Source organism: Rana temporaria, chromosome 5 (genome assembly GCF_905171775.1).
Source record: "Rana temporaria chromosome 5, aRanTem1.1, whole genome shotgun sequence".
Taxonomy (NCBI): domain Eukaryota; kingdom Metazoa; phylum Chordata; class Amphibia; order Anura; family Ranidae; genus Rana; species Rana temporaria.
This window is the reverse complement of record NC_053493.1, coordinates 170,817,827-170,830,270: the sequence shown is the minus strand read 5'-3', so window position 1 is coordinate 170,830,270 and position 12,444 is coordinate 170,817,827. Positions and strand designations below refer to the sequence as shown.

The window sequence follows — 12,444 nt, the reverse complement described above, 5'->3', positions numbered from 1 at the left end:
TCTCAGGAGGGATTTTGGTCCCCTCTTCTTTACAGATCTTCTCTAAAACCATTCCTGACCACTCTGGGTGCTTTTAATGTGAAGTTATTCATTCACAAATATCACAACATAGATTCTACAGTCATGTTTCAGTTGGTTTCTAGATGCTCAAAAGCACCTTCTGTTTGTTTACATGAGAAGGCTGGCAAGTCTACAAGATTCTGGTGTTATAGAAAGGAAAAGGAATAGAGCTAAGACTTGTAATAATGGTGTTGTGAACTTTGAAAATGACATTTTTCCAAAATACTTACAGATATGGAGATCATGAATGGCTTATGCTTTTACTGCTTATTCATCATATGTAAATACATTAGTGTGCATGATCTGGGCATAGGCTCACTTTAACTTTAAAACATTTACAAAACACAGTAATTGGGATTTACTATTCGTTTTTGTTAGTGTTATATAAATAATGTATTTAAACACGTTGAACTATAAACCTTGGTATAGTAAATCCCTAGAGCCCAGTATCAAGAATTATTATTAACCGTAGTATTATTGTATTATCTTAATCGTATGTGAAATGCGATATATGCTTGGTAGATGTTGTCAAGCATTAATTATTTTTTTTGTATCCTTTCACCTAGGTAATGCCTGAAAGTGTGAGGCTTATTTTCAATTTTGTTAAATCATCCCTTAAAGAGAGAGAAATTCCATTAAAGGGAACATTAACTAAGAGCTTAATTACTCTGGTATCCACTGTCATGGAGGTGTCATCCAAATGGCCAGTCATGAAAAATATATTCATGGATGGAATGGATACTATTAGTGATTTGATGCTGGTAAGGTCAATAATGTTAAAATGAATGGTATATTTGCAAACCCTATTTTTTTGTTTATTGAATTAATTGAGATATAAGCAGGATTATTGTAGATGGTATAATATACATTTTCAATGCGTTTTTGTTTGCCTCAAGATTAGATGCTTGCTGGATGGACTGCAACGTCAAAGTTAAAAATTAATTTAAAGTGGTTGTAAAGGCTAAAGATTTTTTACGTTAATGTATTCTCTACAGCAGTGGTCTCAAAGTACCGGCCCGCGGGCCATTTGCGGCCCGCGGACCAGTTATAAATGGCCCGCAGGCAGGGTGGAAGTGAGGGGAGCAAAAAAAAAAAAACATTTTTTTTTTTAGCTGGCGCCATCTGGTGGTGAGCCGTTGGTATTACAAGTTATTACCACCAGATGTGAGCTGGCGCCATCTGGTGGTGGCCGTTGGTATTACAAGTTAAGCATTACAAGTTAAACAGCAATTCTAATGTCAATTTACACTATTTTCACTGCTATATTCTTCCCTCTAATTAGAACCCCCAAACATTATATATATTTTTTATCCTAACACCCTAGAGAATAAAATAGCGATCGTTGCAATACTTTCTGTTACGCCATATTTGCGCAGCGGTCTTACAAGCGCACTTTCTTGGGAAAAAATTACACTTTTTTTAATTAAAAAATAAGACAACAGTAAAGTTATCCCCATTTTTTTTTATATTATGAAAGATAATGTTACGCCGAGTAAATTCCTACCCAACATGTCACGCTTCAAAATTGTGTCCGCTTGTGGAATGCCGACAAACTTTTTTACCCTTTAAAATCTTCATAGGCGACGTTTAAAAAAATCTACAGGTTGCATGTTTTAAGTTACAGAGGAGCTAGAATTATTGCTCTCACTCTATCAATCGCGGCGATACCTCACATGTGTGGTTTGAACACCGTTTACATATGCGGGCGCTGCTCACGTATGTGTTCGCTTCTGTGCGCAAGCTCGTAGGGACGGGGTGCGTTTTCTGTTTACCAACTTTTTTAGCTGGCTCCTAGATTCCAAGCAAATTTGTCAAACCCTGACTTACACCAGTGCTGGTGGTAATAATGCGCACGCTGACACCAGTGCTGGTGGTAATAATGCGCTCGCTGACACCAGTGCTGGGGGTTAATAATGTGTTCGCTGACACCAGTACTGTTGTTTTTGAAGTTTGAAAGTTTGCATGCGGCCCCCCATGGCATATGAAAACTTGTCTTGTGGCCCTCAGGTAATTTGAGTTTGAGACCCCTGCTCTACAGTAAGATAAAAAAAGTTTAGGTGCAGTCCCCTCCTTAATTACTTACCTGAGCCCAATCTCGATCCGGCCCTGTGCACAAGAGCAGCGACCCTGCACTCTCTCCCTTCTCACTGGCCTTAATGAGAGCAGTGGGAGCCATTGGTTCCTGCTGCTGTCAATTAAATCCAGTGATGAGGGAGTAGGGGCGGGGCTTAGCTGAACTATGTGTGTCAATGAGTGCCCTCTAGCAAGGGGAGTATTCGGTATGGGGGAGGAGCCAGGAGTTCCAGCAAGGTACTCCAGATGTATCAGGGCTGCTCTGTGCAAAACCACAGTAATTATAATATTTTGTTATAAAAAAAAAGAAAGATACTTTACGATCACCAAACTCAAAAACAAAGTCATCTAATATGATCTCTCTCTTCTAAAAAATGGGCTAAAACACAGTGGCTTAATTTTTACTGACTCTCAGCTCCCTCCAGGTCACAGAAGTGGTGTAGAGGAATTAATTAATGTTCAAGCAGAGATAGGCAATCAGTAGCACTACCACTGCACACACTTACACCATAGATTAGTTCTCATGCCTATGACCTTCACAGGTCCTTGTAAGTATTCCTACTGGCTTTTGGATAAACTGAGCTTAGCCATATGTGTAATAGGTTATCTCAGGGAATCCTTTTTTTTATTCCTTTACTGCATTTGCGTAGCCTGGGGAGACACCAAATGGTAGTTATTATTATTATTATTATTATTATTATAAAGAAATGTTATAGCGCCAACAATTTGCACAGCGCTTTACAACATTAGGGCAAACAGTGCTGTTATTCAATACAGGAGGAATCAGTGGGCCTTGCTCGTTAGTAGTTACAGTATAATGCTATAATCAAACTCGGTTTAAGAGAATATCTATCTCTCTATCTATATAGTTACATCGTTACATAGTTAGTCTGGTTGAAAAAAAGACACAAGTTCATCCAGTTCAACCCACAGAAAAAAAACAGCAAAGCATGATCCAATTTGCTCCAGTGGGGAAAAAGAAATTCCTTCCTGATCCCCTAAGAAGCAATCAGATATTCCCCGGATCAACGTTTCCTATAAATATTAGTATCCAGTTATATTTTGTGCATTTATGAAAGAATCCAGGCCTTTTTTTAAACCATCCACTAAGCTGGCCAGAACCAGCTCTTGAGGGAGTCTGTTCCACATTTTCACAGCTCTTACTATGAAGAAGCCTTTCCGTGTTTGGAGATGAAATATCTTTGGTCCTCTGTGATGACCGTAAAGTGAATAACTCCACACCAATTTCTCTATATGGACCACTTATGTATTTGTACATGTTGCTCATATCCCCCCTTATTCTCTCCTTCTCAAGAGAAAATAAATTCAGTTCCTCTAATCTCTCCTCATAGCTGAGCTTCTCCATGCCTCTTATCAGTTTGGTAGTCTTCGCTACATTTTTTCCAGTTCCCCGATATCTTTTTTGAGAACTGGAGCCCAAAACTGAACTGCATATTCCACATGAGATCTTACTAATGATTTGATTAGGGGAAAATTATATGTCTCTCTCTCTGCAGTCCATTCCTTTTTTTAATACAAGAAAGGCTTTTGCTTGCTTTGTAAACTGCAGCTTGGCATTGCATGCTATTTTTAAGTCTATAATCTTATTAAGCCTATAATATATATATGTATAGTGTGTATATCCTGGTTTTTACTGCATACGCTTGAAACAAGAACGCACTAGTATCGTTGCTTATAAAATAATCTACAGTGGAACCACGGATTGTGAGTAACGCGGTTAACGAACGTTACGCAATATGAGCAATTTTTTTTAAAATCCTGACTCGGTTTGCAAGTGTTGTCTCGCAAAACAAGCAGGATTCAAGCCTCTGCGGCATGCAGTACCGCATTTAGCCAGAGGTGCGGGGGCGCCGGCGACACTCAGAGCCGTTCGGAACAATTTGGAACTACACGGAAATACTCCTTTCCCAAGAGTTTCCGAGAGTTCCCGAGTGTTTCCGAGCCTTTCTGAGTTTTTCTGGCACCCCCCACCTCTGGCCACATGTGGTATTGCATGCAATAGAAGTCAATAATGTGGAACGGATTATCTTCGTTTCCATTGACTTCTATGGGGAAACTCGCTTTGATATGCAAGTTCTTTGGATTACAAGCATTCTCCTGGAACGGATGCTCGTAATCCAAGGTTCCACTGTTTTTTTTTTTATGACCTCATTTAAAATCAATTAAAAATAATACAGGGTCCTGCATGATATATAATCAGTGAAATAATCGGTCAGATAAGCTATAATTCTGACTCAGCAGGAGGTGTAGCAGACCTCTGCAGGGGGACCACTGATTTTACACAGAGAGGATTTGTACTTCTCTGCAGCATGTTGTTAAGGACAATTATTCCTTTCTACCAAGGCTGTGCTTGGTTTTTATAAAGAAAATAATCTACGAATTTAAACACCTTTTCATTTGATGTACCTGAGATGTATTTAGCCTATTTAAACTGAAAGTTCAATTTGGCTTTAAGGTAAAGTAAGGCATACATAAAACGGCCAAGAAATGAACCGTTAATGGGCAGGCTGAATGTACCAAGTTAATCGATCAATCAACTTGGGTCTTCTCAACAGGCTAGGGTCAGGGCCAGATTTCAGACAAGGCCAACAAGGCCAGGCCTCGGGGCGCCAGTGGGTGCAGGGGCGGCACTGCGGCTGAGAGGAGAGGACACTTTTACTTTCCCCTGTCATGCGGATGGTGAGAGGAGAAAAAACAGAGGGAAGAGGAGGTGAGATAGTTCTTGGCAGCAGCAACCCCCCTCCCAGTTCTCAATGTCATTTTGTCATTCATTTTCATTTTTCATTTTCGGCAGCAACACCCCCCCCCCCCCCGCTTCTCAGTGTCCTGCCGAAAAAGAGAAAAAGAAAAAGTCCCCCCCGGCGGATAATGTCCCCCCTGCTGTACTGCGCAGGCAGGGGCAGCATTGAAGGACCTGGCCTTGGGGCGGCAAAGGGAGTAAATCCGGGCCTGGCTAGGGTACTATACAGAACAGGCTAGGCTAGGGTACTATACGGACAGGCTAGGGTACTATACGGATAGGCTAACTATGCAACTGCCTGTCTGTATGAGCAGACAAATACACTGACAATGCTTTACGGGCTCCTAGTAAAAATAATAATAAATGCACATTTTTTTTTACCTGCAAAAATATCTGCATTTATTTATTTTTTTACAAAGCTGTACCTTTACACCTTAAATACCCCCCACCCCCAATCAGTTTACCTCTGTACCCCACCCCACACACACATCAGCTCCCCTCTGTACCCCCCAAATCAGCTCCCCTCTGTACCTCCCCAAATCAGTTCCCCTCTGTACCCCCCCACACACATTGGTTCCTCTCTGTACCCCCCCAAATCAGTTGCTCTCTGAACCCCCCACACACATACACACATTAGTACATTAGTTCACCTCTATACCCCCCAAATCAGTTCATCTCTGTACCCCCCCCCCACACACACACACACTAGTTCATTTGTCCACCTCTGTATCCCCCCAAATAAGTTCCCCCCTGTACACCCCAAATCAGTTTCTCTCTGTACCCCCCCCACACATTAGTTCACCTCTGTACCCCCCAAATAATTTTCTCTCTGTACCCCACACACACACATTAGTTCACCTCTGTACTCCCCCAAATCAGTTCCTCTCTGTACCCCCCCCACACACACATTAGTTCATTAGTTCACCTCGGTACCCCCAAATCAGTTTCTCTCTGTACCCCCCCCACACACACACACATTAGTTCACCTCTGTACCCCCCCAAATCAGTTCCTCTCTGTACCCCCCCCCCACACACACACACACTAGTTCATTAGTTCACCTCTGTACCCCCCAAAATCAGTTCCTCTCTGTACCCCCCCCCCACACACACACATTAGTTCATTAGTTCACCTCTGTATCCCCCCAAATAAGTCCCCCCCCTCTACCCCCCAATCAGTTTCTCTTTGTACCCCCCACATTAGTTCATTAGTTCACCTCTGTACTCCCCCAAATCAGTTCCTCTCTGTACCCCCCCACACACACACACACACACATTATTTTACCTCTGTCCCCCCCAAATCAGTTCCCCCCTCCCAAATCAGTTTCTCTCTGTACCCCCTCACACACACACACATTAGTTCCCCCGCACACCTGTTTCCCTCTCTACACAATACAATGCACTTGACAACGGCTGTGGTGGCCTCACCTCGAGGAGAGCGGCGCTGCTGCCTGTCCTCCCACCACAGATCACTGACGGTCCATGAAGAGGGAGGGGAAATCGCGGCAAGCCCGGACCTAACATGCAGGGCTTCCATCTCGGGCCGCTTCCATGTATCATGCAGATGCAGTACTCCGGCCGTCTACTCTGTGTCCCAGCTCTCTCTCTCTCTCCCCTCCTCTTCTCACTGCCGCCGCTTGGACGGCATTGCAGGCTGGGGACAGAGCTCTAAAAAACAGGCTGGCAGAACGGGAATGCACAGAGTCCGGGCCGGGGATGTCTTCACAGGTGCGTTTTACCGTCCCCTAGCCTGGCGCCTATGCCGTCTCTTGTGGACGGTGTGGTGACACCGGCCCCATAGGTATTTTACAAATTAGAATCTCCAGCGAGTGGCTGGGGATCTGGATTTTGACGCCCCTCCTACCCTGGCACCCTAGGCAGCCGCCTGACTTGCCTATTGCTAGCGACTCATGAGTGAGTCTTGAGAAGAGTGAGGAAAAGATGATTCGCACTCTGGTCATTGCTCTTAAACAATTGACGTATTTATTGACGAACCACAGTAGACAAACTCAAATATGAAAGGTTGATGTGTTTCAGCCTATAAGGACTTAGTCATAACTACATTACAGACATGAAACTTGTGAAATAAATAGTAGCTCTAAGGATCACTGACTCCACCCATTAATTGTCTAAATTGACTGCAAGCAATTATCCAAGGAAGGAAATCAGCTGCAATGCATATTGGGTGATCCATGTGTATGCCACTATTGTTCACACACCTTGTAGTAGTAATATGTACATGTGTGCACACAGTCCTACATGCATCCATACACATATACATGATTAAAACACACCATGAAATACAAGAAACATTAAAAGAATGAAAGAGAGGGAAGGCTATGGGAAGAGGCATACTTGATGTAAGTGCAAATCCAGATCCCACCTCAGGTTTAACCCCTGAGGCAATCTAGTTTTAATCTAAAAATCTACCATGCTTCTCTCCCCAATAGTCTTCTCTCCCTGTCACCTCCTCTGGGCTAGTGAGACAACCATTCTATTCCTCTAAATCGGAAAGAGGAGAGATCGCCCTGATAACATTCCCTAAAGTGACGTGTTCCATTCGAAATGTTTCTAGCGTTTGGATTATTTGTATCACAATAATGTTCCCCTATATGGGTTCTCAAGGGACGTGTGGTACAGCCTACATATTGGAGGCTGCATGAAGTACAGGTGATCAGGTAGACTACATAATTTGTGCCACAGTTGATGTATAGTGAGCTCTTCATCTGTAGCTGTGGCAACAAATATTTTACCCAGATCACACAAATTACAGTACCTACAGTTTTTTGTACTGCAGGGGTAACTTCCAGGATAGGAAAGCCAGGTGGTTAGCATTGTTTGGATGAGAAAAGACTAGGTGAAGGCTGCAATCCCCAGTGTGGGCGCACGTCGGCTAGAAAAAGGCAACCTACTTGCAAAGTCCCATTTAAATCTTTGTCTGTATACAATATTGGTAGATTCTTTTTTTATTATTCTGTCTATTAGATTGTATTCTTGGGAAAATGTGGTTACAAATGTAACAGGTTTGCCCATTTTTCTATTTCTAGAGTTGCAAGGTTGATGAGGTTTACTCTTATTTTTAAGCTCTCTTGATTTTAGGCTCATCTGACAGTAATTCCCCTCTATCCATTATCAGAACCCTTTCCAGTCCTTGGTGTATAACAGATTCGTTATAGCCTTGGGCCAGTAAGCGCTGATGAATGACCTTACATTCTAGTTCACAGGTTGAGTTTGTTGAGCAGTTGCGTTTGGCTCGAATAAACTCCCCATAAGGGATGGCATTGATGGTGTGGGGGGGATGACAACTGGCTGCAAAAAGTGTGGTATTACCAGAGCATGGTTTCCTATAGGTGCATGTTGAGACATCACCCGTATTTGGATCGCCCTATAGGGTGATGTCTAAAAAGTTGATACTGGAAACATCATGCTCGATCGAAAAATGTAAATTTAACTAATTGGCATTCAGGAATTTCCAAAAATCATGCAATCCCATAGTGTCACCGTCCCACCCAATCACAAGGTCATCGATATAGCGACCATGCATACAATATGCCCGGCAAGAGGGTTGCTGGGAGAGAACAAAACTTGTTCCTCCCACCAACCCATGTAGAGATTCGCCATGGATGGTGGAAATCTAGCACCCATCCACGCCCCACAGCCCTGGACATAATATATGCCAACGAATAAAAAATAAACGCTTAACAAAATAAACTCCTGTAGCTCCTGGGAATAGGAACTGTAGCATTGAAGATGATATTGGATGGCCTACAATCCAGCGCTGTGGGGGATCGATTAATAAAGTGCCCTCACGTCCAGTGTAGCCCACACATAGGTGGATGTCCATTTGACAGATGTGATATGGGATAGGACTGTGCTCGTATCACTGATGTAGCCGGGCAATCTATGTGCCAAAGGCTGTAGATGCTGGTCTACCCATTCTCCCAAACACTCAAATAAGGAGCCAATTCCAGCCACAATTGGTCTTTCCTGTATGGGACAATCAGATTTATGAATTTTAGGGAGATGATGGAAGACCGGCACCACAGGTTTATCCACATAGAGATACTCAGCAGTTTTGGATGACAGGACTCTCATGGTAAAGCCCAACTGCAAATGTTTTAAAAGAGTTGATCGAAAGACAGTAGTGGGATTATTAGACAAGGGTCGATATGTATCACTGTCACAGAGTTTTCTGATAGCTTCAGATCTATATTGTTCCCTAGTCATCACCACCACTACTCCTCCCTTGTCTGCTTGCTTTATCACTAACCCTTTGTTGTCTTTTACCTGCTGTAAATCCTCTTTCTCTTGCTTTGAGATATTAGCCTTTCTAGATGTTGAGCTACATTGTTTTAAATGTATCAATTCCCCCTCTATAACAGCCTGAAAAGTGTCTATAGTAGAGTTTCTCGCATTTACAGGGTAGAAAATGTATCCCCATATTGTGATGTACTACATGAAACTCCGTAGGAACCCATATGCGATTCTGAATGCAGCTGTTCTAAAATTAATGATGAAGATAAATCCTGAAACGTGAAAATAGCAGCACTGACTTTTTTGTTTATATTCTGGTCTTGAGAAAGGGCAGGGACAATTAGAAGAGAGTAGAGGAAGGCCAGAACAAGAAGATTGTCTTTAACATTGACCTACAATCTCCAACATATAGTACTCTGGTTTTCTTCTGATATATAAACCCCACATTACTGCAATTTAGGTTAAAGTAACACAAAGCCCAGCACACTCATACAGAAGGTGCATTGTTCCATGGCAGAGCAGACTCATGCCAAGCTTAAAATCCTTTTTTTTTTTCTGTGATTTTAATTTTCAATCCACACCAAGGGAAAGATTCCCAGTAAGGAGTCAACAATGGCAGCTCCTGTTTTTTTCCTTTTTTACAATACCATATATACAAACTCAAACATTTTGCGCTTCACTTAGAATTAACATGCACTACATTCATTTTGTCCCAGTCTTAAACTTACCTTTACATTTGTAGATTTAAAGGGATATTTGGAGATGATCTAGAGCAGTTTTTCTCAACTCCAGTCCTCAAGGCGCCCCACCAGGTCATGTTTTCAGGATTTCCTTCAGATAACACAGCTGTGGTAATTACTAAGGCAATAAAACTGATCAAATTACCTGTGCAAAATAATGGAAATCCTGAAAACATGACCTGTTGGGGCGCCTTGAGGACTGGAGTTGAGAAACACTGATCTAGAGAATGAAGTGGACAGGTATAATTTAAGGCAACTTACTAGCTACTTTTTGTACTCTGCTTTATTATAATATGTTACTTGAACAAACTCTTTGGTGAAACTTGTAATGTATTAGCATTTTGTTATGTCTAGAACTATTGTTGTTATTTTCATTTAATGTATATTTTATATATTAAAATTGTTCAACTTTTTTTTCTGAATTTTGTTTTACAGAAGCACATTACCTTAAACAGCGAGCAGCAGTTCAATCTGAGCACAAGTTTCCTGGAACTTCAGACTAACATACATGAAAACTGTCAGAACTACCTTCAAACCATTGGTCCTTCAACAGTTCATTTCCCAAAATTACTGGATACTTTATGCAGAACACACAATACTTCAGCTTTCACATGTTACATAAGTCAGCTGATGTATTTCAAAGATAAAGAGTATTTCTGGGGAACACTGCCATTTGCGGTAGGTACACGTTGAAAAAAAATGATATATTATATGATCCTCTTAGATATATTATGTTATAGTCTTAAGCCCTGTACACACGATCGGTCCATCCGATGAAAACGGTCGGTGAAGCTGACTGATGGTCAGTCGTGCCTACACACCATCGGTTAAAAAAACGATCGTGTCAGAACGCGGTGACGTAAAACACAACGACGTGCTGAAAAAAACGAAGTTTAATGCTTCCAAGCATGCGTCGACTTGATTCTGAGCATGAACGTGCCTATTAACGATCGGTTTTTAACTATCGGTTAGGTATCCATCGGTTAAATTTGAAAACAAGTTGGCTTTTTTTAACCGATGGATAAATAACCGATGGCGCCCACACACGATCGGTTTGGACCGATGAAAATGGTCCATCAGACCGCTCTCATTGGTTTAACCGATCGTGTGTACGCGGCCTTAGAGGAATGACCAAAGATGTATTAACCTATAACTTGCAGTTTTGGTAAGTAGAAGGGAGGAGGAAGAAGAAGACGACGAAGAAATAAGATATATATTTATGTAATTGTCGGCAGAAGAGATAAAGGACTAATGTAAGATAAACAAACCATGAACTTGGACGTTAACTTACAAGCGCTCTACCTCTGCTTCTGGAAATGCATGCAAAAAGCATTTACTTGTATTGAGTTACTGAACAAATAGCTACAGAGGGTATAGAAAGTAATCAAACAGAATCACTGAATTCAAAGCATAGTTGTCTTTATGAAGCCAATGGATAAACTTAATGATCACACAATAAAATAATTTTGAAAGCTGCAACTTAACCATCTAGTACTCATTACTTGTTAGCATATAAGAGGTAGCCGATATAAGTGATTCAATCTATATAATGGAAAACATAAGAATGTTGTAACCTGCTAGGAAGTCAACCAATCATTCTAGCAAAAAACATCTGTCTTTAGTGTGAATTCTTTTTTGACCAACTTAGGCAAAACAAATTTTAAATATAGGTAAGTGAATCTCTGAGTAAGTATTCTAACTTCAAAAGAATGTTAAACACCAAATATATTAAAATGAATATGTTAGTTAGAAGTATACAAGTTCTACAACAAAGATAAGTTATGTACAGGCATACCCAACTTTTAAGTACACAATGGAGTTTGTTTACTAAAGCTGGAAAGCGCAAAATTTAGGCTCACTTCTGCATAAAAACCAATGAGCTTCCAGGTGTTATTACCAGGCTATATTGGGGTTAGAAGCTCATTTGTTTCTATGCAGAAGTGAGCCTGATTTAGTGTTTTCCAACTTTAGTAAATAAACCCAATTGTGTACTTAAAAGTGGGGTATGCCTGTACCGTTCTATGTAATAAACTATACAATACTATACAAAACTATACAATAAAAAATAATAAAATAAACATATTTTTATACATTCATGTATGCATTTACAGCTGGAATTATTTTTATTGGACATTGACTGATTTTAATATTTTTTAGCTGGATAATGGTTTTACAAGCCTTAATCTATTTGACTGCCGCAGTAAAAGAAAAATTAACAACAGAAATATTGTAACACCAGTGACAATGGAGATTGACAACAGAAAAACCCAAGTAAGTTAGTGATTACTTTGCTTAACAAACCTAAGAACTACTCTGAAATACATTTTGCCGTTTGGGCACATTGTTTGCAGGATTGTAGTTTTCAGTGTATTATGATATTTCACATATGATCAGGACTAGTTTTTCATCACTTGGGCCTATAGTCACACAACACCTGGCACCCACAGGAACCGCTCACTGCTAAGATCACCTCTTTTACACAGAACATTTTCTGGTCCTCACACAACTTAGAATTATGTGACTCTGTGAATAAGTTTATGAGGTAACTGTATTTCTGCT

At 41.0% G+C, this 12,444-nt stretch overlaps 1 protein-coding gene across 1 annotated transcript in view; it reads left to right on the top strand.

The window, feature by feature from the left end:
• LOC120941161 (polycystic kidney disease protein 1-like 1) overlaps positions 1 to 12,444 on the top strand; it is a 249,593-nt gene that overhangs the window by 111,576 nt on the left and 125,573 nt on the right. The window contains exons 18-20 of the mRNA XM_040354447.1: positions 627 to 821; positions 10,321 to 10,563; positions 12,043 to 12,156. Coding sequence (XP_040210381.1) covers positions 627 to 821; positions 10,321 to 10,563; positions 12,043 to 12,156 — 552 coding nt within the window. The remainder of the gene's footprint in view (positions 1 to 626; positions 822 to 10,320; positions 10,564 to 12,042; positions 12,157 to 12,444) is intronic.